This window comes from Alternaria novae-zelandiae (assembly GCF_023758075.1).
Source record: "Alternaria novae-zelandiae strain BMP 2774 chromosome Unknown scaffold_3, whole genome shotgun sequence".
In the NCBI taxonomy this organism is placed as follows: domain Eukaryota; kingdom Fungi; phylum Ascomycota; class Dothideomycetes; order Pleosporales; family Pleosporaceae; genus Alternaria; species Alternaria novae-zelandiae.
Window position 1 is genome coordinate 273,064 of NW_026056963.1, and position 26,544 is coordinate 299,607.

At 53.2% G+C, this 26,544-nt stretch overlaps 6 protein-coding genes across 6 annotated transcripts; 3 read left to right on the forward strand and 3 right to left on the reverse strand.

Moving 5' to 3' along the window:
- On the reverse strand, positions 1-1,900 carry J4E88_002066 (uncharacterized protein; the record flags this gene model as incomplete). Its single annotated transcript, XM_049395732.1, has 4 exons — positions 1-48; positions 309-439; positions 487-1,738; positions 1,880-1,900. The coding sequence occupies 4 exons, from the start codon at positions 1,898-1,900 to the stop codon at positions 1-3; spliced, it is 1,452 nt and encodes a 483-aa protein (XP_049258136.1).
- A 473-nt stretch (positions 1,901-2,373) lies between these two features.
- Positions 2,374-4,231, forward strand: J4E88_002067 (uncharacterized protein; the record flags this gene model as incomplete). The annotated part of the gene is made up of 2 exons (XM_049395733.1): positions 2,374-2,444; positions 2,497-4,231. The coding sequence occupies 2 exons, from the start codon at positions 2,374-2,376 to the stop codon at positions 4,229-4,231; spliced, it is 1,806 nt and encodes a 601-aa protein (XP_049258137.1).
- Positions 4,232-6,821: 2,590 nt separating this feature from the next.
- J4E88_002068 (uncharacterized protein) lies at positions 6,822-8,260 on the forward strand (the record flags this gene model as incomplete). The annotated part of the gene is made up of 2 exons (XM_049395734.1): positions 6,822-8,030; positions 8,087-8,260. 2 exons carry the CDS (start codon positions 6,822-6,824, stop codon positions 8,258-8,260), a joined length of 1,383 nt encoding a protein of 460 aa, XP_049258138.1.
- A 2,852-nt stretch (positions 8,261-11,112) lies between these two features.
- J4E88_002069 (uncharacterized protein) lies at positions 11,113-18,923 on the reverse strand (the record flags this gene model as incomplete). The annotated part of the gene is made up of 8 exons (XM_049395735.1): positions 11,113-12,729; positions 12,782-13,430; positions 13,477-14,247; positions 14,357-15,023; positions 15,078-15,231; positions 15,281-15,442; positions 15,489-18,352; positions 18,404-18,923. 8 exons carry the CDS (start codon positions 18,921-18,923, stop codon positions 11,113-11,115), a joined length of 7,404 nt encoding a protein of 2,467 aa, XP_049258139.1.
- A 1,656-nt stretch (positions 18,924-20,579) lies between these two features.
- J4E88_002070 (uncharacterized protein) lies at positions 20,580-22,212 on the reverse strand (the record flags this gene model as incomplete). Its single annotated transcript, XM_049395736.1, has 2 exons — positions 20,580-21,304; positions 21,357-22,212. 2 exons carry the CDS (start codon positions 22,210-22,212, stop codon positions 20,580-20,582), a joined length of 1,581 nt encoding a protein of 526 aa, XP_049258140.1.
- A 1,532-nt stretch (positions 22,213-23,744) lies between these two features.
- Positions 23,745-26,011, forward strand: J4E88_002071 (uncharacterized protein; the record flags this gene model as incomplete). Its single annotated transcript, XM_049395737.1, has 5 exons — positions 23,745-24,257; positions 24,311-24,963; positions 25,015-25,377; positions 25,429-25,777; positions 25,829-26,011. The coding sequence occupies 5 exons, from the start codon at positions 23,745-23,747 to the stop codon at positions 26,009-26,011; spliced, it is 2,061 nt and encodes a 686-aa protein (XP_049258141.1).
- Positions 26,012-26,544: the final 533 nt, after the last annotated feature.

Genomic DNA, 26,544 nt, shown 5'->3' on the forward strand with positions numbered 1-26,544 from the left:
TCAGATGTCTTGAAGTGGCCAATCAACGTAGCTGTCGCGGACAGTCCACTGTACATGGGCGGAACAGTACACTCGCCGTCTGCTCCAACGGGCCCAGCATCAACAGGTACAGAACGACCATTGTTATCGATATCAGCCATGACAACGCACCAACCTGTCCCACTCGGTATCCCTGATGGTGTCGCGACTTCTCCTGCTGCTGCGTACGGGTATCCTTGGAAAGTTGGAGGGGGGACGCATTCTCCCCCTGCCCCTGCAGGCCCACCTGCGACGGGGATAGGGCTTCCATCTCGGTTTATGTCCGCGACTGTGATGCACCAGTTGACGTCGGCGGATATGTTGTTCAGAGCAGCAATCGCTGTGGTTTTGGCAAAGACGACAGTTGTTGCTGTGGTCTTAACAGTGACGGTGCTGCGGCCTGTTGCTGGCTGGTTTTGTGCTGAGAAACTTTAGCTTTGGAGAGATTTGCGTTGGATTAAGACATACCGAGGAAGCTGACGGCATCATCTTGGGCTGTTGATCGGCTCGCGCTCGCTATTGTGGTCATTGAAGGCTGTGCTGTTACAGTGGTGATGCTCGTCAAGGTAACTATCACAGTCACGAGAGATGGCCCGCCGGGAGCTACTACTGATGGTGTGATAGGCTGCGGAGTTACAGAAGTCGTGCCGGTCACTGTTACGTGTACTGTGTTTGATTCGATTGTCGACGATACAGGAGGTGATGACGTAGGCATGGCACTTGGAACGATTGGCGACCCAGAGCTGAGTGTCTGCGGGGGTGTTGTGGCAATAGACGTAGATGACGCTCCTGAGCTAGCTGGAGCTTCAGCGGGTGGCTTTGGCTGAGGGTTCCCGCAGCTCATATTCTTGATTCTTGACTGTCGAGAGCTGGGATCAATGACACTCCAATCAGCCTTCTGATCCGATGTAGTGTCTTTGAGTAACTCGAACCAGAAAGTAGTGTATTTCCCAAACACAGCACAGCCAACCTCACTCCAAAACTTCTGGAGCTCGTCTATACCGGCAACTGCAGCGCCATGTTGCTCGGAATCGGTAAAAGGCCAGCCCATTTCCGCGATCCAAACCGGTCTGTTGCCTGCGCGCTGCTTGACTCCCTCGAGCGAGCCCTGAAAGCTTGTACTTGCTGTCCCGATGCTGTCTTTGTTCCAGTACGGGTATGCAGTCATACCGATGAAGTCTGCATTATCCACCACGGCATACTGCGCGGTATCGACATGGCCGATTGGTTTGTCTTTCATGTACTGGGCGAACGGCGAGGAAGCGATGCTTTCCTTCACCTTGGCTATGGTCTGCCCAACGACCGTTGCGGTAACACCAACTTCTTGAGTCGCCTCCGCACGGTATACATCCTCGTTGCCTACAGAGAGTCCAATGATGAGGTCGGAAAGAGCTTGGCCGTGCTTCTTAAACCCTTTCTCCAGTGCGGCCATCTCGTTTTTGACGTTCTCATCAGGTGAACCGCCCTTCTGCGCTGGCGTTATCCAGAAACCCAATAGCAGGTTGGTTTTGGAGGCAACGGCGGCATCGAAAGCTTCGGTCGGCTCGTCGAGGGTTTTCGCTGCTCTGCAAGTAAACAGACGGGCACTATCGAAGGGTAGGTCGGTAGTCAGGTTTCGGGCCAGGTTGAAGCCATCGAGAAAGTCTGCTTTCTGTTTGGCATTTTCCTCCAGACCCCAGAAAGCACCGTAGTTGAAGCCTGTATAGACCTGACTCGCGGCCTGCGCAAGGTAAGGAAACAAGAGACAGTAAAGAAGGAAAAGTCTCATTTCGTGATGCAAGTCTTCTCAAAGCGGATTCGGACAGTATATTGTATAGAAACAGAGGAGGAAAGTAATACAGGAAATCCATCTAGTAAGTACGACTGAGACTTGAATGTCCATGATGTTAGCTTGAGCGATGTGATGGGCTGCAGAGTGTGACAATAGGACTTCGTTGAACAATACGTATTCACCATTATTCACACGGAAGATCGTACTTCTACACATATAGACGAGTAAATAGACACCAGAGTTCTGACGAGTGAAGAATGGGTAGGCGTAAATAGTTTATCGTCGCTGATCTGAATGCACCTTCGACTGCAAGTTCAGATAGACTAGATCGGGAACGATCGTCTCGCCATGCAAGGCCAAGAGCTAAGAAGGCTTATACGGAGTCATTGATAGAAATCATAATAGTGGGGGAGAAGAGATGGCCGCTGTTGTGGGGAGAAGAGAGCGACCAATGAGGAACGAGATGATGCAACCCGTGGACGTCCTGGAGTCGGAGAAGCGTCCGTCCCCGCGGCCTCCGAGCTCGCATCGATAAATTATCAGGAACATCCAGCCGCCACGGAAGGAGCAGCCAGCCCGCCACCATGTCTCTCGCACGCTTTGGAGGTGCTCTCGCGCGCGCAAGGTGCTCCCCGCGGCCGCAATGGCACGCAGCGTATGTCCCCAAGCCCACCACACGTCCGACTCGCCAGTCTAATTGCTTGCAGACGTGCGCTTTCCAGCTCCGCCATCCGCACCGCCAAAGCCGACAATGAGCTCAATTCGGTCAGCAAGCACATCACCCAGCCCAAGTCGCAGGGCGCCTCGCAGGCTATGCTGTACGCCACCGGCATGAGCGAGACGGACATGAACAAGGCCCAGGTCGGCATCTCGTCCGTCTGGTACTCGGGCAACCCGTGCAACATGCACCTGATGGACCTGAACCACAAGGTCAAGGAGGGCGTCGAGCGGGCCGGACTGCTGGGCATGCAGTTCAACACCATCGGTGTTAGCGACGGCATCTCCATGGGCACAAAGGGCATGCGCTACTCGCTGCAGTCGCGCGAGATCATCGCAGACTCCATCGAGACAGTCATGGGCGGCCAGTGGTACGATGCGAACATCTCCATCCCCGGCTGCGACAAGAACATGCCCGGTGTCATCATGGCCATGGGGCGTGTGAACAGGCCCTCCCTCATGGTCTACGGCGGTACCATCCAGCCCGGCTGCGCGAAGACCCTCGAGAACCAGCAGATCGACATCGTTTCCGCTTTCCAAGCATACGGCCAATTCATCACGGGCGAAATCACCGAAGACCAGCGGTTCGACATCATCAGGCACGCCTGCAACGGGCAGGGTGCTTGCGGAGGAATGTACACAGCAAACACAATGGCTACCGCAATCGAGACCATGGGCATGTCGCTACCTGGCTCTTCGTCGAACCCGGCGAACTCCAAGGCGAAGATGCTGGAGTGCCTGGCAGCGGGTGGCGCCATCAAGAAATTGCTCCAGGAGGACATCCGCCCGAGCGACATTCTCACCCGCGAAGCATTTGAGAACGCCATGGTCGTCATCAGCATCACTGGTGGCTCAACCAACGCTGTTCTTCACTTGATCGCGATCGCTGACTCTGTTGGTCTCAAGCTTACCATTGACGACTTCCAGAGCGTGAGCGACCGCATTCCATTGTTGGCGGATTTGAAGCCTTCCGGAAAGTACGTCATGGCCGACGTTCACGATATCGGTGGCACCCCGTCGCTTCTCAAGTTCCTGCTTAAGGAAGGTCTTCTTGACGGTAGTCAGATGACTGTGACTGGTAAGACACTCGAGGAGAACTTGGAGAACGTCAGAGATTTCCCCGCCGAGCAGAAGATCATCCGACCACTCAGCGAACCTCTAAAGTCCTCTGGTCACTTGCAAATCTTGAGAGGATCCCTTGCCCCCGGAGGCTCCGTAGGCAAGATCACTGGCAAGGAGGGCACCCAATTTACCGGCAAGGCCAAGTGCTACGATGCTGAGGACGACTTCATCACTGCTCTCGAGCGTGGTGAGATCAAGAAGGGCGAGAAGACCGTCGTTGTCATCCGCTACGAAGGTCCCAAGGGCGGCCCAGGTATGCCTGAAATGCTGAAGCCTAGCTCCGCCATCATGGGCGCTGGTCTCGGCAAGGATGTTGCACTTATCACAGACGGCCGCTTCAGTGGTGGTAGTCACGGCTTCTTGATCGGTCACATTGTGCCTGAGGCACAGGAAGGTGGCCCTATCGGCTTGGTTCAAGATGGCGATGAGATCACCATTGACTCCGAGTCCAACGAGCTGAACATTAGCGTCAGCGAGCAAGAACTAGCAGAGAGGCGGAAGAAGTGGACCGCGCCCGCCTTGAAGTACCAGAAGGGTACGCTTTTCAAGTACGCGCGATTTGTCAAGGACGCTAGCCAGGGCTGCGTTACGGACTCCGAGTAATCTTCACGTTTGAATGTCTCTCATGTTTGCATCTGTATGTATATTCTCATGGCTACAGCTGGGGTAAAAGTCATATCCGGAGTTCGGGCGGGCGATGTTTGTATATTCGACACAGTGTTATCGATATAGCTATTCGATCTCCAGCATCCTCATTATTCATTCTGCTTCGTCCAAGCTGTCGTCACCATATGTCTCGAGCATGATTTTGCGTCGGCGGTTCAACCTCTTCATCAGCGCTCTGTCTCCCAAGACCTGACAACACTCTTCCACGCGACTCCTTCATCATGGCCCAGAGCAAGCTCTTCGAATCCCTAATAGCATCCCACGTGGCTTTGTCTACGCCTGTCCCAAACCCTCTGTAGGAACTCCTCACCCAATGCATCAACACCGGTAACGAGTTCAGTGTCACCATGCTCAGAAAAAGAATCCTCCTCAAACTTCAGCCTACGCAACTATGCCGGGTATTGTAAAAGCAACTGCACTGCAAGGTTCGTCATCTTTAAGATATGTCAACATGGCAATGAGTGCTCGAATGTTCCGAGTAGTAGAGGTCGCTGGCAAGCAGCAACAGGTGCAGCGTCTCCTTGATCAGCTCACAATGCCAGCCCTTACTGACCAAAAGCCCCAGTGAAAGCTGACCGCGGTCGTGGAGAGGCTGGATCTAGGGCGGCATCGAAGAGCAATAGACGTGATCTTTCTCTACACGAGCTTGGATGCTATGAGAGGGCAATTGCTGCGCAAAGTGGTGAAAAATGTTGTAATGCGTCAAAACATAGAGAAGATACGGAACAATTGAGGAAGAGGGGAAGGCCATCTAAAGACAAGGGCTGTATAATGAGCTGTTATCTGAGTTTGACAAGGCTGTTGACATCCCGGTACATTTGGTCCCTGATCAGTGATAAAAAGCAAAAACAGGCACGGCATAAAGTTCCGATACGAAAAACAATAGAATATGCGGGATCATCTCCCGTAAAGTTGCGGCAAGTTGAATCCCTGATCCATTCCTTGCCATGTTTTTCTGTAAAGATTGAGTTTCTCTTTCTCATGCCGGTGAGTGTTAAGAGTTTCGGAGAAAGGTGCGGACAGGTGGGCACGTGAACGCATTGACCGCCCTGCGTCGAGAACCACGCCTGGGTCGTTTCATCACACACTTACACCTGCAGCCTCAGCTTCATCATGGCAAACTCCGCAACTTTAATGATTTGTTAAGGGGTCGCAGTGACCCAAGAGAAGGCCCAAGGAAAGGTAATGCAGGGCGAGCACAGTGTGACCTGGTTGCGCAGCTCCCGGGAGCATGGATTCCGCGCAAGATAGCTCATTTCTCCCCTGACCCGGTGTTTTGGAGTGTTTGTTGATGATCAGGTGTTCATGTTGGACAGTCAGGTACCTGCGCTGGTTGAGCTTGGATAGCTGACGATCATCGACGAAGGAGATGGGAGACCGGCGCAAAGCGGCAAGATTTTGCCAACAACAAGGCGAAACGGCAAGTGTTCATTACCGCTATCTTGGGATGACATGGGAATGCACTCGCATCGATGACCGGAAAGCTGTAAAGTGGGATATCGGCGAGCTGTATTGCCGGCCATCGAGATACCTGCCGTTACAGCTCGAACGACAATCAAGAGTGGAGCTGATCTCCCTCGTTCCGTTAGCCGCGTCGATCATCGCGTCCGCTTTGGGCTGCCCTCGACGCGCTAGACAGAACTTGCCGATGACGCTGAACCATATGTTCCGAAAACGCAAGATCGACGTCTTGGAATGTAAGTCATGAAAGGTGCAGATCGTCAGGGGAGTCATCAATACAACGCAAGCCTAGGGTCACAGAAGACTGGATGAGGCAAGACAGATGCATCGTGAGCCTCACCACCTCGCAGATGGCCAACAGAATGAGGCGAGTCCCTAATGAGACGGCAATCTGAGCACAATCACCGTTGACTTCCGCAGTGTCCTGCCGCCTACAGATTCTCGCCCCAATGTCGAGTCCCCCGCGAGAACTAAGACGTGTCTTTGACATCTGTTGCGCAACCTGGCTTACTCAAGCCCATGAGTAGCGTTCCGGAAGCTTGAAAGCCGGGATCTACCACGAGATACGCGCTAAGGATGAGGGTCTAGTCCCTTTATCCTCTAGCATGCGTGGGCCATACCCCAGAGGATCAAATCTTACTCCTCAGCTAGGCCAACAAGCTTCAGAGCGGTCTACGTGGAAGAGCCTCATCAGCAACGGCAGTATCGGCGATGCTTTCATGAAGATCGCCAATGCGTGCGCCATGACTAGACAAGCTGTAGCTCTAGTCTTCTCATCCTGGTATGGCTTGGTGTAGGATCTCTCCATCCCGGTGACGATTGCGGCTTGTCTTGGGCCTGAGCGTCTAGGAGAGTATCGATTGACTACACGTGCTGACTCGGTGTATCAGAAAGTACCTGGGTGCTTTGAGGGCATATAAACCATACTGCAGTCCACCTACAATCATCATCCAGCTCACCTACCACACTCTTTCAGTTCTTTGCCAATCGCTCAGTTCGCTATAGACTAATAATACTTATCCCTCTTAATATCCACCAACCCACCAACAAAACACCAACCGCCAACATGCGTTCCTCCATCGCCGTTAGCATCATTGCTCTCTCCACCTCGGTCCTCGCAGCCCCTACTCCTCAGGTTGCTGGCGTCAACAACCTTCTTGGTTCCGTCACCAGCACCCTCGGCTCTGTCACCAACCCCGGTGCCGGCAACGACAACCTCATCCAGGGCAACGGCAACAGCAACGGCCAGAACAACGGCAACGGAAACACTGCTGGCAATGGCAACGGCAACAACAACGAGGCTGGTAACGGCAACTCTGCTGCCAGCGGCAACAGCTTCAACCTCAAGCCCCTCGGCAGCAGCATCCTGAACAACGGAAAGCGTGCGGCGCTTCTTGACAACCTCAACGGTGTCCCGGTCGCTGGCACCATCCTCAGTGGCGTCACTGATGGCAAGGGCGGTCTCCTCAACGGTGTCACTGTTGGTCCTACCACCGACGGCATCACCGACAACGTTCCCGTTGTCAATGGCCTTGTTGGCCGTGGTGTCACCCAAGGTCTTGACGTCAGCCAGCTGAGCCAGACCCAGCTCCTTTCTCTCCTCAGCCAGGTCACCGGTGCCCTTCAGAACACTGGCAACACTGCTACTGGCACTGTCAAGCCGGTCACCGACGCCACCGTCCCAGTGACGGATGCTGTCAAGCCTGTCGCTGCCGCTGCCGGAGATGCCGTGAAGCGTCAGTTGAACGTTGGTGGTCTCACTGGCACTGCCGGCGGCCTCGTTGGTGGTGTTACTGGCACCACTGGCTCCGTCACTGGTGCTCTTAAGCCCGTCACTGGTCAACTCCAGCCCGTCACCGGCACTCTCAAGCCCGTCACCGGCGCCACCGGAGGCCTCACTGGAGATCTCCTCAAGCGTCAGTTGAACCTTGGTGGTGTCACCGGCACTGCTAACGGTCTCGTCGGCGGTCTTACTGGCTCCACTGGCTCCGTTACCGGCACCCTCAAGCCCGTCACTGGCCAGCTTAAGCCCGTCACTGGTGCTCTCAAGCCCGTCACCGGTACCCTCCAGCCTGTCACTGGCACCGTCACTGGCGCTACCGGAGGCCTCACTGGCGATGTCCTCAAGCGCCAGGTCGACCTCAACAGCGTTACTGGCACCGTCAGCGGCCTTGTCGGTGGCATCACCACCACTGCTGGCTCTGTCACTGGCGCCTCTGCCGGTAGCGGAAACTCGCTCCTGAACAACGGCAACAACAACGGCCAAGGCAATGGCGTAAGTACCTATCCAACCCCTCCTATCTCGACTTTCAACTAACATCCACTTCACAGAACAACAACCAGGCCGGTAACGGTAACGGCAACGGAAACAGCGCTGGAAACGGCAACCAAGCCGCCAGCGGCAACGACTTCAACGTAAGTCCCGAAACCGAGCTTCCTGAGATCAACGGCCCGCTCGTCGAGCTGCCTGACCTCAACCTCGCTCCCACGATCAAGTCAGTCTAGTCTAGATCATTGGGTAGTAGTTACGTTTTCCATTACATACGCTAACGGTCTCTCGCAGCTTTAAGTGAAGGCGACTATGAATTGAGTGCGATATACTCGGGACGACTTTCCTTTCTACGATGACGATGGCATACCCTGGTTTGCTGGATCTCTATACATATTTAGTAGTAGTACCAATGTACTGTTTTGACCACTGAACAATTTGCATTTCATCCTATTGGTACATACGTGATGGCTGAGCAACAGAAGTTTCCAAGCGTTTTACACACCTTCAATTAACAACATCGGCCACAGTCCTAAAACTCGCCAACCCTATGCTGCCACTTCCATCCCCATATTTACTTTCGTGTCATGTACCTGAAGCTGTCCTTGTCTATTTGCTCTGAGCAAAGTGTTGAAGAACTGTTATCACGAGATCTACAAATAATGAAAACTTTGTTTGGCCAACTTGTATCAGCATTGACGGCAGCAGCAACATCACGCCAGTCGTGCACGGACACACCCATCGAAAGCAGTTTCCTGTATAGCCCTTTGCACAGGGTAGGAGTTGATGAAGATAATTAAACGTCATTAGGTAGTACGTGCTCCTGTTTTGCTCCCAAACACCGCACGCGTAATAGTTATTTTGCACCGTCCTTAATGACCACCAGTAGTGGGTAACTAGAAGGCAATTAGCACAAAGTCGTTGTACGTGTCAATGTGAAAAACTTACGCCGAGGTAGACCTTGAAGGAATCGTAGATGAGCCATTGGAACGCAGTCAAAGTACCAATCATGAATATACGAACAGGCAGTCCGTTCCAAAGGCCGCCGAAACCGATCTTGCCGTATATCCTGCCGATAGCCTGACCAGCGCCCTCGCCAGCCTTTCGGTCGCTGTTGAGCTTCGAGACCATCACGTCTAGTATATGTTAGCTCACTTTCGCGACTCTTGGGTCTTTACACAATGTTCTCAACGTACCTGCGGGATGCGAGACAACTGCGCATCCGACACCAGCAATGTATCCACCGAGAAAGCTCACACCGGTTTGCTGCAAGGCCCCGTATGACTCCTTTGGCTTACCCAAGAAGCCGTAGATTTGCTTGACTGTCTCTTCGAATGTCGCGAACTTGACCATGGTGTACGGGATTTGACGCGCCCACAGAGGGTACAAGCCCTTGTACAAACCACCAACACCCTCCTCCTTGATCACCTTCGCCCAGCCTTCTCTCAGTGTGTTTGCGAACGGTGGCATGGTAGTCTGCATGCGGACCTTGATTGCTTCCATAGGACATAGCGCGATGTCGGCGAGGAACTCGGCGGAAGCGGAGGCAGCTAGGTATACGACTGTTTGCGGCGCGCCGGGCGCCAGCTTTTCGCCGTACAGGTATTTGAATACCTCGTAGAATCCGTACTTTCCAGCACCTTGCATGGAGTAGCCGATGAAGGTTGGTGTCCAGCCGAAGAACACGCCCCGTAGACCTTCTTTGGAGTAAATCATTTTCCAGGCTTGTGAGTTGGACTTGTAGAGGTTGGAATCGACTTGACGGCGGCATTTCACCTGGAAAACATTAATTAGCAACTGGAAGCCTAATCGACAGCCTGTAAAGTCCCCAGGCCATCACGCGCTCTCTGCAAAAGTATGCGACTTACCAAATCCAGCGGCGTGACCATAGTGTGTGTAGGTCCACACGCGATTATGCCACCCATCGTACACGCCGCAAAATACGAGCCTGAGAAGAGCTCGATCTTTCTCTGCGGCTTCATCGCGTCCAATTTGTTGGCCATTGTGAGTGATTACCGAATTCCAATCGCTTCAATCGCGTTTATGGGCTTGTTTTCGCGTACGGTATGGTAGCTATCGTCGTGTCCGCGCCGGTTGACTGGTATAATCGTTGTCGCGTGCTGCTTCCCAGGATGCTGTCGCAAGCGAAGCAGAGATTGAGGATTTGTACAAAGGATAGACGAACGCTGATTAGAAGAGAGAACGGGAGATCGGATTAGACTACCTAGGCACAAAAGCCGACCGGGGCGCCTTGTTATGACCGCACAGCTTGGATAGTTGGAAAGCTTGTCCGCAGCTTCCGCAATTACCTCGCTATGACGTCGCTGCTGCAGGTGGGACGCGCGACCACCACGCTGACGAAGCCTAGCGTGATGCTTATCGATACATGAACCCCCGACCCTCCGCGCGCGAACTGTCGGGTTTCGCTGCCAACAGCGCAATGAAAATCCCGTTCTGCTATGTTGAATGTCAATCAACTTTGTGATAAATGCGGGGGGAGAGAAATCGTTCCAAATTTCTTCACGTTGACTTTTTACGAACTAAGGTCCGCGACTTACTCGACTGCTCGGGCAGCTTCACGCTGGAGAAACAAGATGTTATTATTTACGTGATAATCATTGTTATTTGCTGTGTCGTGAAGAGGCTGAAGGTCGTCAAGCGTGATCGTCATACCTGGTCTTTGATATACAGACTCACTCCTTCTAAGTACGCCAAAGCACCACGCTATGCCGCCCAAGCATGAACAATAAAGCAAAGAATGATGAAGAACCGAAGCCAAAACGCCAATGCCAGGGTGCATCACCTGCAGTCCACATGAAGCATCAATCCCTATCAATGACTCCGTCGAAGACCCGGAATGTGCAGGGCTCAAAAACCGTCTGCATATGCTCTCATGCTCTCATGAAACCCATGAATCAATCCCCACCACCCTGAATCTCGTTGAAATCGTGATTGCTCATCTGGTAACAATGCGAGCCTCAACTCTTCGCTGAAGGGCCGCTGCTGGCGCCGCCATACCACAAAGAAGCGAAGATAATGAGCGGATGGAGCTGGGTAAATTGCGGGCGGACGGAAGGCCACCCAGCAATTACATGTTGTTATCGTGTATGTTGTCAGTCTCTGAATCACTACCAAAGTCGGAATGATCATAGAGATCTTCCGCTGATAGGCCATCGTCCTGTGGCCATGTCTCTAGCCTTGGCTCTATCTCTCCAGTCCAGTGTGCAATTCGAGAGCTGTCGTTGGTGTCGTCTCTGTATGGATCCAATTCGGGATCCTCGCTATGGATCAGATCGTAGAGCTGCTGAACGAGAAATCGGCAAGTTTCGATGAGAGGAGATAGATGAGGTTTGAGCATGCCGTGATCCTTCTCGTACAGAATGCGCTCCATCATGTCGGTGGCCATCTCGCGGAGTACTCTCCACCTCATTTGCACCAGATCTAGAGGCCATACTTCGTAGCTCTTGTATAGCTCGCAGACCAGCATATGTGCACCTTTTCGCACACTGTCTTGTGCGTGTAGCAGCAAAGGAGTGGCCCATATGCGGCTTTTCGCGATGATCCATGTGAAAAATATGTGTCGGTGCTTTTGTTGAAAGATGGCCGCATTCTTTGTTTGCAGAAGACCCCCAACAAAATCCAGAACCGCCAATCCTCCTGGTACACGGTCATCGTCCATTCTACTGGCTGACGCGACCGCCTTCGAAACCGTTGTCACGATTTTGTAAACGTTGTCCACCATCGGAGAGCTCTCGCAATACGAGAGTGCCGCTTTCACGTAAGAATCGCAGAAAGGGGCTTCGAGGGAGACACCCTCGTAGATGCTCTTCAAAAGATTAGTCTGGACTTGTGGGTCCTGCCAATTGAGCATCGATTTGACAATATCGCCCGGGTGGAAGTGTTCCAACTTTGTCTCATCGAACATTTCCAAGGCCTTGTCTAGAACCGCGATCGCCTTCAGGTCGCTGTCCCAATGGTACAGAACTTGTCGTTCATGGAATGTTAGTGGAAAACTCGAGGTCTCCCGATCCAGCGTGGACAGACGATCGTGCTCGTGGTGAAGAGGTTGCAGACTCGTGTTCATGCGTGAGAGCAACGCTGATACGAATCCAATGAACCTGTTGTAGATACCCGACTTCTTGCTTATGATTCTCCAGAGATCGGGTTGGTCGTCCTGGAATCTAGCGTACGAGTGCATGCAGAGTAGCCTCAAGCAGAATACCAGGAAGCCATGGTCCAATAGAAGACCGGTTTCCAGATGGCCCATCTCGGCCAGTTGAGTCAGCGTGAGATAGAAATCATCCCAGCCCCGTACGGCCATGTAAGATTCGTCTGCAATGGCACGTAACCTAGCGGTAATCTCTGAAAGTATACCGTTTGTCGGAGTGGAAGATTCAAGATCCATCTCGTTGTCAGCGCCCTCTAGACCGTACAGAGCGGGCTCTTTCTCTCGCAAGACTTTGAGACAGTCAATGAAAAAGCTGCGCATCTGGGACCGCACTTTAGCATGCATGCAGCGAAGAAGCATGTTGAGAAGGGCAATATCGTCGGTAGCGAGTATCTTGAGAACGATATTGCAGCAGGTTGAGCATGGAAGGACCGACCGCCGCAGCTGCAGTATCGTCTCGGAGAAGATATCGGCATTTGTATGACGCCAGACGATGTGCCCTAGATGCGCAAGTACTATCTGCAAGGAGTGCTTTTCCTGTAGGAAGTTAGCGTCTCGGACTTAGTAGGTTGAAGATAACATGGCGTACCTGCGTGTGGCCTTCGGAGCAAGAACCGTGGTTGAGTGTACGTGACATAGCATGCAGCTGCCGCACGAACCTTGTATGATTGGGGTCGAAGCGGGAATATTCTCGGATAAACAGCTCGTTGGCAGAATCAACTTCCTTCTGGAGAGTTGGCGGCATGGGAACCTTGAGCGTTTTCCCGTCTGCAGAAGTGACCCACTCACGCTGGTCATCATCCACAGCGGTGCGGCGTTGATAGAAGAGCATATATGCCGAGTATTGTTTTGGTATGCGGTTGTATGAATCGTCCGTGAAGCCTCCGAAAGCTTTGTAAGCAATGTCTGCTGGGTCGAAAGACCCAACACTGCTATCATCAAATTCCACCCAGGTTTGTGCCGTGGTTCCTGTAGGACAAGGTCGCTCACGAATGTAAGAATAGTAATGACCGTGCTCGCAGGTGCCCGTGTGTACGAGCACACCAACAAGATCGAACATATCGGCTTCTTTTGGCTTGCTTGGGTCACTGAGATGGTCGACATGGTATGCGCTAATGTCAATGGTCGGTGGGAACTCGAAATAATCGTAGACCTTCCTACGGCTAAAATCGGCCAGGTCGAATTCGAAGCGCTTTAGGTGGAAGATGAGGTTGTCGGGCACCTCCTTGAAACAGGTCCTGATTTTGTCAGCTTCTTGCTTTACCAAATATACATGCGACTCACCGTTTGACTGCGTCGACGTATTTGCCATCGCACTTCTCGCACTTGTACTTGTTGTCGCCTTCCATGACATCGCCTCTAACAAAAGCCTGGAGACTCTCCTGTAGCGTTGCTTTGCCCAAAACATCGCATTGTAATGCAAAGAAAGGCTCTGATCGTTCCGAGACGTGCTCACATTCCTTGGATTTGATCTGATTCAAGGTTTGCCCTCCGTAGAATGAGCGAAATTGCTGCTTGTGCTCGTCCTTGATGAGCTGTCGTTCCCACTGATCGAAGAGGGAATTGTAGAATTCATCTGCGTCCATCTGAACGCTGATGTCTATTGGCATGAGTTCTGAGTTCCTTACGCAAGCTGCAAAGCTCCGGGGATCCGCGGCTTTGCGGAAGGAATGCTGCATGTTCGTGAACAGTCTCTGGGTCTCAAGAAGAAGTTTTTGAGAGCCACTGGCTTCCTGAAGCTCCAAACCGAGAATAAACTTGCGGAAATTGAGGTTCATGAAGAGCTGCGTGAGAAGCGAGTTCGCGTAGCAGATGGCACGAGGGTTGTACAGACCCACATAGCCTGTGCTAGAGCGTATTTCCAAGGAGCGATCGACTGCAAGCGTTGGTATTGCTGGCTCATTCTCCTCGGTCTCTACGTCTGCTGCTAGTTTGACCAGGCTATTGTACGTGCTGCTATCCTCAGCTAGTGCAAGCATGAGATCGTACATCTCATGCCTTGTGTGAGACTCCAGTATGGGAGCAGTGGCTGCGCTGACCACTGCAGTAGAGGAGCTGGGCCATGTCAGTATGTCACTTAACTAAAAGAAGAGAGAGTAAGATGCAAGACTGAGGTGAGGTCAATGCGAACAAGCGAAACATGGAAATGATGTGCGTGACTTACCTCTTAGTAAAGATGTACTTCCTGAAGATCTTTTCCATCAAGTCGCCTGCACCAAGAGGCTTCTTAAAAGACTTGAGTGACAGTATGCAGCACAGTATGAGTTTCGTAAGCCCAAAAACGACGCGGTCGATGTCGTCCCGGCCGACAAATTCCTGATGTTGGTGATCCAAGAGCAGGTCGCTCCAAGATGTTAGGTAAAGTCGGAGTGAAGGTTCGTCCCGTTCGTACTCGTCCTTCGCCCGGAAGACTTGCTCCGCAATGCTGAACAGTTGCTGTGATTGAGCGGGAACGCACAATGAGCCCGGAATGAGCTCGGAAATGACTGCCCAGAATTGTGTGGCAATCTCGCCTTTAGTGATCGGACATGTGGATGGAAGGTCGCCGCCGCAGACGGATGTGATCTTCTGAGCGACATGCTCTCGCACAGACTGCCTGGGGTCGCTCAACAGTAGAACCCGGTGGAGTCGCGGAGTTTGAGGATGCTCAACGAACGCTTCCCAGATAACTCGAGAGTGGAGCGAGGCCTCTAGGATAGTGCCGTAACAATCCTGGATTACGGTAGCATCTTCATTTGTTTCCAGTGCCATGCATAGGATCGTCACAAGGCGGTTTCCGAGCCGTGCGCCATCTGAGAAGTAAGCAGCCGAAGCGGCGGGAGAAGGGCGTTCTGCTTAACATGAGCCATGAACCGTGATATAAGACGCGCCAGTATGAAACTTACCTCTAAGGAACTCCAACAGAGCATGCACGAGTACCGCTGCAAGCTGCAGCTCTTGGAAGCTCGAGATGTTGTCGCTGATGAGCCGAGGATTGAGAAGAGCCTCGTTCAACTGGCGTATGGCATGGCCCAGGAACTCCTCGTCCAGATTAGACTTCTAGCTCGTTAGTACAACTGTATCAATGAGTATTGTCGGACCAACGCACATGACGGATTTGCTCTGCCAGCCTCGCCTCGAGAGCCAAAGCGGCGTATCTCGCCTGATAAAACTTTCCTGGAGGGAAGAGCTCCTCTGATAGCGCCGCACCGGTCACGACGCTCTCTGCAAAAGCATACCGCGCCGGAAAGAAGCTCAAGTAATCGAATAGCTGCTTGTGTTAGTGAAATGCATTTTGATCTCGAACGGGTACCTACCATTTGACTGATGTTGTCATCAGAGTCCATTAAGGAGAACAGTTCGTCGAAATGCTTGAGTACGGTAGATTCGAACACCGAAGATCCCGTACCCTGTCCGGGCATCGGGCGAGTGACTTCCGCGTCTGGTGCCCTTTGTACTAATAGCTGTCCCCCAAAGTCGACGCCATTAAGCTTCTCGTTCGACATCTCAGTGATGTTGAGCCGCCGACCCTTTGCGAAAAGGTTGATTTTGGTGTATCCCGATACGTGACATAATCTTTGGTAGAGGTCCTTTACTGTATGATCCGCACCCATCATCACGACTTGCCTGTCGTTGCCGCACTGAAACCGGATCGCGATCGCGTCACCGTAAGGTATGTCTGTTTCGTCGACTTTGGAATCTGCTCTCCGACTTCGGTTGAACTCTGGTTTGTGGCGTATCTTCTCCAGCAGTAGTTTCTGAAAGTTAATGATCCTGCGATAACGCTCTTCATTCTCAAGAACCATCTTCTCAGTTGCAGTGACATCCATATTCGATAAGTCTCCATTGGAGGATTGAGCGCGTATGAGCCTGCATGCCGAATGCATCTCCTGCATACATCTTTCCACTAGAACGACATGAGCGGCTTCCACATCTGCTAGCATAACGCCATCGGCTTCGTTGATCTGTACGTAGCGACTGGCAAGAAGACGGGCGGCGCGATCCTCAATAGTGCCTTCCGGTGAGGATAAAACCATGGACCACAGCACGTCTGCACCGGGGATCTGTAACACACCCTTTTCTCCTTGATCAGTCCCCACGAGCTGCCGCTTCATCGGGAAATTATAGTTGGCAACAAATTCGAACATGCCATTCGTGTAAATGCCGGTGTTCATGTGTACCATATGGGAAGAGACAAGTTGTCTGCAGTAGTTGTTGTCCGGGGCGAATTTGAGCGTCTGGGATAATTGCGCCCATGCCAAATCCCTGGTAGTGTTCGATAGCGCACGCGTACCGATTGTGTAGTCCCACAGCTGCTCATACATCTCAACGGGTATGGCTGACCCAGCGCAACAGATCATAAGTGCTAGAAGCTCCAATCTGCAACATAGAGCTGTTTGTTGACGTAGGGATGATTCGGCATTCCTCTCAGTCTCGACAAACCATGCGATCTCATCCAGAATCTTGCGTGTGACATCCTGATTCTTTTGGAAAAAGTTCTCGTCTTCAGAAGGGATTGGTGCGGCGAGCGCGTAGATGACTTTTGCGCTTCCAGTCGCTTTCGTCGAATGACTGTAAATGTGATCCGCACAATCTCTATAGATGGAATGGCGCTCTTCAACAGAGACATTAGGAGCCAGAGCTGACAGGTAATTAGCAGCCTCGTGATGCAGGTCTAACATGTCTTTGTCCGTATCCGCCTGGCACATTGTGTCGCGGATGATGCGGGTGCAAACATTCCATGGCCTAGCAGTATCTTCTCTCGCAGCATAATCTTCCGGTGATGCTTTCTCCAGGATCTTTGGGCCCAGCTCCCGCAGGAATCGAGTAATGTCCACGGTGTAGCTCCTGATAGGCAATTCATAAAGTTTCGTACAAAAGTACAAGTGATCTGCAGGCCTCATCATGTGCATGATTGCTCTAAGCATGGCCAGTGTCGCGGTAACGACACGAGGGTCAGGACTATTGGCAACGGTGTTCCAGATAGCATCCGCTTGGTCATCTGTCCAACGTCTAGTTACGACAAGAAAACCAACGATGTTACCGCTGCGCGCGATCAGTTGCGGGTGTGAGTCGACGCTGACAATGTAGTCAACGACGTTCCCATAAAGCAGAAAGTCGGCTAGATATCGCATGACGGGGTGTTCGCCTGTCGAATCGGGGTTGTTGTACTGTTTCCAGATCTCTACCAAGGAAACATCCATCATAGCTATACTCATGACGCGTAGATCCATCTTACCTTTGGTGAGGTATCGGCGCAGAAGCTTGAACTTCCAAGCGTTGGCGACTAAAGCTGGAAAGTACTGAGGCTCATCGCGATACTGGTGTTCGGGTCCAGTACGATCGACTTCGGTCGGAGAAGAAGTAGTCGGCGAATCTACGCTCCTGAAGTCGAGGAACTTGTCCACCAGATCCGATTCGATATCCTTATCCCAGAGACAGAGCTCAAATAATAGCGCGTGAAAGTACTGAATCAAGTCTCGAGCGGAGACAGCATCGGTGGTTCTACTCAAGTCGAAGAGGTCGTCCATGTATTTCTCCAAGAATTGCAATATTCCGCGACAGAACTCGGAGCGATTGGGGTCAGTCGCAGGGCTAGGATCCTGGAACATCGAGCCGCCCAATGAAGTCAGGACCGGGGCGGCAACCAACGCAATCTGGGCTTGCACGTTCAATGGCACGCGGTGGAAGGCCTCGCTGGATAGCCGTAAGATATTTTGGGCACCGTTGGCAGCCATAAAATCCTTTTGTAACAATCCGATCATTTTGCGAACATCGACAGAATATTCTTTGCTCACCATAGCGAATGCAGGTGCCTTGTCCGGGCGAAGAATGGTATACCAGTTTCGCATATGCTTCTGACTAAGAAGAGGCAAAGAATATATCTCGCCGGGACGAGGTTGGGAGAGTAGCCATACGTCGGCGAGGAGGAGGAGGGAGCATGCCCTGATGTAGGCACTGAGGAAAGCGTAGAACATGTCGCCCGCACGACGATCATCCAAATGGTGGCTAAACGTAGCCCTGCGTGAGAGCAAATTGTGCACCAGTCCAGCGAGGTCGTCCCAAAACATGGCCTTGCTCGTATAGAAACCGTGTAAGTCTACCTGGGGGCCAGGCTCGGGTAGATCGGTCAGCCATTGCGAAATGCTGGGAAAGAAGTGGGGATCGATGTCGTTGTCAACTGAAACATTTTAGTATCGCAGGCGTTTAGTGGATGTGAGACATGACTTACCTCCTTGAACGTGGTTGGCCAGGTCGCGAACAACCGTGGAGTAACTCCCGTGGTGTGCGTAGGGGAACCGGCGAAAATAATCTTCTGCGTCCACCTGCACGGAGAAGGCGTCTGCTTCATCGTCGTCGTCTATTATCATGATGGGCGGACTCCCGCGCTCGTCCTCGGAGCTAGTAATGAGTATTGGAGACTGGCCCGGGGTAGGAGAAGCAGCCTCGAGGAAATTGTCAGGATTGGTGTAGTCCTCATCTCCACCGTGTACCGGAGAAGAGGGCGGGTGTGAGCGTATTGTCATTTCTACCTGCTTTTCCGAGGGCGACATGGCGGTGTTGACGGGAGTTTGTGGGTCGGTAGGCATAGCGCATAGACTGTTGCTCCCGCTGTGTAGGCGGGGGCGTTTGCGGGTGAAGCTTGCGTCGGCGTCTTCAATGGAGTCGCGGCGCGGCGGCGAGGCAGAGGCGGTGGTTGGCGGCTCGTCTGCAGCGACAGGCTGCACTGTGTCGTTGTCCGGCGCGGTCATGACGGTAGAGGGCAGGCGGTGCTGTTTGCGAAAGGACTAGGCGTGGCCGGCGACTGTTAACACGCGTGCAGGCAGGTGAGGCCAGGCAGAGGCAAGCAGTTCCCCAGTACAGGCAACAGCAGCAGCTCCCAGCCTTAGTGACCGATAGCCCCGCGCGGCGGCAGGGAAAACGCGGGGGGATTGGGTCTCATTAGCGTCAGCGACTGCAACACAGTGAATTGAGGGTATGCGCTCCGAAGGAAACGGTTCCAGTTGGTAGGCAGAGCTTCAGATATTCGGACGCGTAGCTGAGAAACCCCACTATCGTCATCCTGGTTCGTTCCCGCTGTGGAGCTAGCGCGCCGCTAGCGAGGGTGCGCTAAGCCTTATCCGTCCAAGAGCGAGAAATCCTCCTTCTAATGCAAGGCACGCCGGTCTACTCCACCTTACAAGTCTCACTTATCTAGACTGAGTACTGACAAGGCTTCGGGCGCACTTCGGTCAGCTTGAAAACTACTTTTGCTGTTTCGACGTTGACGACGTGACCATCACCACGGTCAGTGGTACTAGGAAGAAGGGTCAGAGAGCACACAATTCGTCATGGCCCCTGCGACGAAACAAACCGCGAAGGCCAATGCAAAACCTGTGTTCAAGACATCGTCGCCATTTTCTGAGACGCAGTGGTGGGTGGTACTATGCTTCAACCCACGAGCTATGCTGATTTGTACAGGCCCGAGATCACACGCGAGGACGAAGAAGTCATATTAGAATTGCTATCCAAGTAGGTACGCAGAGAGGAGCTTCATGAACCCGCGCTCGCCGATTTCTGACAGTTGCATCACAAGTTCTCCCAATTCGGTCATTAACAATTCCATAGTCTTATCACGCCTTTAGGTGACCATCGCAGAACCTATATCCACCCATCCCAAGGCAAGAAGCGCAAACGTAACACCAAGGCAAACGAGGATGGCCCCGAGAACACACCCCCATCACCGGAAATTGGCAATCACTTGCTCGTTGGCATCAACAGTGTCACTCGGCATCTAGAGGCCTTGGCCGCAGAAAACGCTCCGATTACAGCACCTGTTTCGTATCCTGAGTCTACTCTAGAGGGCACCAAAGAAAAACCCCCGACGACAGACTGTTCCAAAGAATCTCTCAGACCTTTAAGCATGGTCATACTAACACACCCCAAGCCCTCATTATCACCCGCACATGCCCACTTCCCAACGCTGGTCCACTTGTCGGCTCTCTCCCCATCATCTGCTGCTTCGGCCACATCCGAGACAGCTACACGACTCATTCCATTGCAGACAACAGCGGATACCCGGCTCGCGTCTAGCTTACACGTTCCCCGCGTAGGTGCCTTGGGAATTTACACAGGTGCGCCGGGAGCGAAATCATTGGAGCTATACGTCCGCGAGCACATTGGGCTGACAGAGTGCAAGTGGGTCGGCGAGGCTATGAGCGCAGAGTGGAAGGGATTGAATGTCAATAGCGAGATCCCTGGCTCAAAGTAGGTGACAATATAAGGGCAAAGATAATATTGGGTTCTTTGGTATAGAAATATTTCGACGCTCGTGAGGGATTAACAAAACGCCTGCAATGCACATTCTTCAAGTTCAATAGCTGCTCCTGGTAGATCAGTGATTGTTCGAAGAAAAAGGAGTACTGCGCTCATCCCAGGAAGTTCTGGACAGCACCTCCGACGTTCTGAAGATCTAGCAAGAACGTGTCATGGCCGAATAAGCTCTTCTCCTCTCCAAGCTCGATGTGCGTGACGTTCTTGTTGCCAGTGCGCTTGAGTGTCGTTGCAATTTCCTTTTGCTGCCAAGCAGGGAAAAGAATATCACTGGCGACACCTAGAACAAGAGTTGGAGTATTCGCGAGTGGCTTCAGACCTGCCACGAGGTCGGCCGGTGGTTCGTTTCCGTCAGTCTGAGCTACAGCATCGATGTCGGCGGGCTGCTCCTTCTCCTCATAGGGCTGATCAGGCAAAGTCAGACTGCAGACGTCGCTGCTGGTGTCGGATGTGATATCATGGCCGTCCAAGTATGCCTGCATTTTACCGCTGTTCGCCTTGCGCACCTCGTTGATGCGGTTACGGTGCTCTTGTCCCAGATCGAATAGATCCATAGCCTTCGAAACGTAGAGCAAGCTGTTTGGATCGTACTCCAGACACCATTTTTCTCCCGCATGATCGAGGTATGTTTCAATGAGGAAGTCGGGGCAGAGAGCAGGTGGTCGCGAAGGATCGGCACGCCGGCGGCCAAATCGCTGCTCCCATTCGGGACCACTCCGATACGTGACTGTAGCGATTTCTCGGGCAAGCTTCATACCGCCGTGTGGAGGAATGCCGTCATAGTAAAAACCGCGAGCCCAGTTGGGGTCCATCATGAGTACTAGTTGCACGTCAACGATTGCGCATGGCTGACCTAGAGTGTTTGTACTGACCTTGCCGCTGAGTGTGTCTCATGGCGATACTGTATGGGTGGCTGCGCGCACATCCGCTGATGCTAACGAGACGGCCCACTCGTTCCGGGAAAAGCGTTCCAGCTGCCAGACTCTGCATGCCGCCCATGCTCGATCCTACACTCGCGTACAGCTTCTGTATGCCGAGGTTATCCAGTAGTCGGAACTGCGCGCGTACCATGTCCTCCATTGTAAGAATCGGAAATCGAGTCGCGTAACGCTCGCCGTTCGCGGGGTCGATCGAAGAAGGCCCAGTCGAGCCGTAGCAGCCTCCAATGACATTTGTGCAGATGACGAAATACTTGTTGGTGTCTAGAGGCTTCCCAGGCCCAATGAACTTCTCCCACCACCCTGGCTTCGTATTCGTCTCTGTGCTGTGGGCATGACTAGATGCGGATAATCCAGTGTGCAGCAAGATGGCATTGCTCTTGTTGGAGTCCAGCTGCCCCCACGTTTCATATGCGATGTTGAACTCTGGCAGTATGCCGCCCCAGTCGAGCAGAATAGGCTGGGTCGAATGGAAGTTTAGCGTGTGTCCGGAGGTATACGAGGGCTCGGGCCCTGAGGACGCTCGTTTTCTTGAGAGAGACGCAGAGCGAGATTCGTGCGCGTCGAGGCATGGGAAGGATAGGGCGGGGTTTGAAGATTCGACTTCTTGGGCGGCAGCGGCGTGTTGGGCTTTCCGTGGTGTCTGCTGGTGCAGCTTTCTAGTAGCTTGGTTCGACTGCTGCCTCGCGAACAGCAGCGAAGTCTGAGATGGTCTCTTGGCGAAGCATCGAGTAGTGGTTGCGGTTCGTGATGCTCGCGCGCTGGCGAACAAACTACGGGGAACGCTCATGGCTGTAGCAATTGCCCAGATGAAGCGCGTATCAAGGGCAGAGGTATGCGAGGGTGGAGACAGTACAGAGACACCATGATGACGCTATATTCACGATTACAAACGGGCTGGACCGTTGACGGACCCGTCGCGCGGAAACTGATGGGAATGCGACGATGTCGGATCCAATGACGTCGCGGGGAAATTGCGTGCTTCCCTCGCACGATGCCCGTCCTGCCAGCCTTCTTTAGGTAAGCACCCGCCTCTACGAAGACCTCGGGAACATCACGCCAAAAGACACCGTGCGCAACATGACCGAATCGAGAGATATCGAACGGGGAAGCACATGTCGGTCCCCAGCGGAGATGTTCGGCGGCATAGCTTCTTGCGCATCACGCCCCGAGACCGCTCCTTGAACGAACCAAACGATAACTCAGCAGAACGCAAGGTGCAACTTGAGCTCCTACACCCATTCGCATTTTGCTAGGACCTACCTACATTTGGGGCGTTCATCAATGTCTGCAGTGCTTTTGCCGCACAGAACTTGAGGAGCACAAGAAATGTGCTAGCATGCAGTCCAGGACCTAAGATTCGAGAGCACCTGTATGTAGGCTCGCAATCGAGATGTACCATCCAAGTATTGTCTTGGATCGCCTACATCACCAGGAACGAGATAACCCGAGCAGTATGCATTGTAGTTTGGTTGATTCGAAGAGTACCAAGGTAGAATGTTCGGGCCTTGGAAACATCATGTCGAACTTAGGGCGATCGATCGAGCTCTTACGACAAGAACCGTGCACGTCTTCTAATGGGAAAAGGAGGTGCAGGGCGTGACCGCCATGACATGTTAGTTATTGAGTTGCAACAAGGGTCGCTTGTGATGGCGAGATAGCGTAGCCGGCTCGTGACTCTAAGCGCCGTGCAAATGGGTGCTCAGGTGGTGTTGTACTGTGCCTAAGGCGTACACGGTGCATCTCTGCGTGACAGGTGATGGCGGCTGAAGATACATGGAAGGAAAACTGGACCGCTCCGTGCTACGCAGCACTCGAGGGTGCGGGTCTCAGCCATTGGTTTTGCGCTTGTTGGTGTCGAAGGAACCACGGCGGTTTGGCGTTCGCAAAGACAATACAATGGCATGAAACATGATGGCCTGCGCCAGACCCCTTGGGACGTTTGACGACGAGCGTCTAATTATGGACTGCACGCAAGACCGTAGACGCAGCACAGGAGATTTACCATGCAGACTAGGCTCAGTCGTCTCAAGTGCATATGCAGGGATGGTGATGTGAAGCTTGGAAATGGACGTCTGAGGTTGCCAGGGCTGAGAGATGTCTTGGCTGGCCGCCGGCGTCACTCAGTCGCGCCTGCCCACTCGAAACCTCCGCAGACCTCCTTCCCTTCGTTCCAGCGTGACTGCCGCCATATTTGCGCCCCGTTGGACGACATCGATACCCGTCCGCCGCCCCTGCCGTTCTGCCATTCGCTGCTACACAGAGAGCGCCGTGCCGTCTAGGGAACGCCATACCGCTTCCGAAGTCTGCAAGACCGCCGTCATGGACTCGTCAGACTACTTCACACCCGTCCGGGAAGACCGAGATGCCCCAGGGCCGCCGACTGAAGACTCTGACACCGACATGGCCGCCTCTGCCACCGCTACAGCCTCGTCCTCGCGCTCCACCATGTACACATCACCACACCCGCGCAAGCCCGGCCGCATGTCTCGATCGGGAGCACCACGGCCCATACTCACACCCAACAGCCCCCTGAGCTCGACGATACCGCACAATCTCCTCCCCTCTGCGCCCGCCTCACCGCCTACGCCTGCGCCGAGTCCGACACCGACCCAGCGGGTGCCCGACTGGAGCACCGCCGCCGAACACGAAGATGGAGACATCAAGAGCATACGGGCGCAGTTTGGCGACATGAACAGAGCCGAGCGGATGCGCCTGCTGGGCGAGCTGCTCAATTTGTGCGACAGCCAGGAGCTCAGCTTTGTTGCCGAATTCGTCAGTCCGAGATTGAAGAAGGACCCCTTCATGGTTCTGCCTACCGAACTCTGCTTAAGAGTGCGTTTTGTATACATTCCCCGTATAGTCCCGATCGCTGACACATCGCACAGATTCTGGAATGTGTAGACGACCCCACTACCCTCGCTCGGGCATCGCAGGTATCCAAGAAGTGGCGCGAACTCGTCAATGACGACAGCGCCTGGCGGTTACTGTGCCAGAAGTACTCCTTCAGGGCTCTGTCGAGAGAAGAAAGAATTGAGGAAGACGACACAACCGACGAGATGGAGGACACCGACTCAAAGTCATGGTGGCAGAACGACGAGCGCGCACCGAGGGTAGAGGACGTCGCTACGAGAGAACACCTTGAGGTCGGCCCGTCCAACGGCGGTGCTGATGGTCTGCGGACGCAGAGCCTGGACCGAGCCGCGAAGAGGAAACCTTCACAACGAAAGCAACAAGCAACCACATACCGGTCGCATTTCAAGCAGCGGTACATGGTTGAGACGGCGTGGCGGAATGGAGGAGTGTGCGATGCGCGGCAGATTACTCCGGATCAGGGCGTAGTAACCAGTCTACACCTGACCAACAAGTACATTGTGGTTGCACTTGACAACGCGAAGATCCACGTCTTCGATACTGTCGGCGACCATCAGAAGACGCTCCAGGGACACGTCATGGGTGTATGGGCTATGGTGCCTTGGGGCGACCTGCTAGTCAGCGGTGGATGCGATCGCGATGTGCGCGTCTGGAATCTTGCAACTGGGTAAGTTGTTCTGCTGTCTTCCCCATGATAGCAACTAACAGAGGTTGTCAGCTTTCCCCAGTTCACTCTGCGCGGTCATACTTCGACTGTGCGATGCTTGAAGATGTCCGATGCGAACACGGCTATATCCGGCTCAAGGGATACGACACTGCGCATCTGGGATCTCAAGAAGGGCCTATGCAAGCATGTACTCATTGGTCACCAGGCTAGCGTCCGATGCCTCGAAATACACGGTGACATCGTTGTGTCCGGCAGCTACGACACCACAGCCAAGATTTGGAGCATATCCGAGGGCAAGTGCCTGCGCACACTCACTGGCCACTTTAGTCAGATATATGCGATCGCCTTTGACGGGAAGAAGATTGCAACAGGCAGTCTGGACACCAGTGTCCGGATATGGGATCCCAATGATGGGTAAGTCCGCTCGCGTGCCACAACATTATCGAAATTAACTCTCTCGTGTAGCAAATGCCTCGCTGTACTACAGGGCCACACCTCGCTTGTCGGGCAGCTTCAGATGCGTGACGACATTCTTGTAACTGGTGGATCAGACGGCTCGGTACGCGTGTGGAGCCTCGCAACGTACCAGGCTATTCATCGACTAGCTGCCCACGACAACAGCGTTACGAGTCTACAATTCGACAACACCAGGATTGTCAGCGGTGGCAGCGATGGTCGCGTCAAGGTCTGGGATCTAAAGACCGGTGTCCCCGTCCGAGAGCTAAGCAGCCCTGCCGAGGCCGTTTGGAGGGTGGTGTTTGAGGAAGAGAAGGCCGTCATAATGGCCAGCAGGGGCGGTCGGACAATCATGGAGGTAAGCTTGAAGCACGCAATTACTATTACCACAACATACTAATCCGTCTAGGTGTGGGACTTCTCGCCCCCTGCCGAAGAGGACTTCGACTCCCGATCCTCTACACCAGCGAGCATGCCCGATCATCTCGCCGAATACAACCGGCCGCGGTCCGCCATACTTCCTGCAACTTCACCGCTCGTGCAGGATACGGGCGCTGGCGACGTTACCATGGGCGACGCAAGCGATTCATAATACAACAATAGACTTCCAGAGCACTAGCAGTGCAGTAAAGGCCGTTAGGCGCTGTCACTCCATCGCCGCCGGAGCTCGCATCCAGGGCCTCGACAATAGCTGGAGGCTTCCACACGGGGAGGTCCGGTAGAAACCGATATGGACAGCACTAGTCGAGTTACAAGGCCTACATCCGAGCATCCACCACCAGCGTGGAGCGGTATCTCCGGACTCACGATGAGCCCATCCGCGTTTACAAACGTGATAACGAAACGACCGATTTGTTGTTCGATTATAGCTCCATGGCCGGTCACGCACACCTGAGACAATATGGTTGGCATCCGTAATGGGGAATTGAAATGTGCGAAAGATCGATGAACAGCTTGCATATGGGGCGTCTTGTTGCATCCACAGCCCATATCTGGTATATAACAGGAAGAGCTTGGATTTGTTTGGACTTTTGTTTCTTCGAAAATGTATGCATGATATAGGAGCGTGGGCTTTTGAATGACTTGGGGCCGGATAAAGGCAGGGGAGTTCAATGTGTTCGGAAG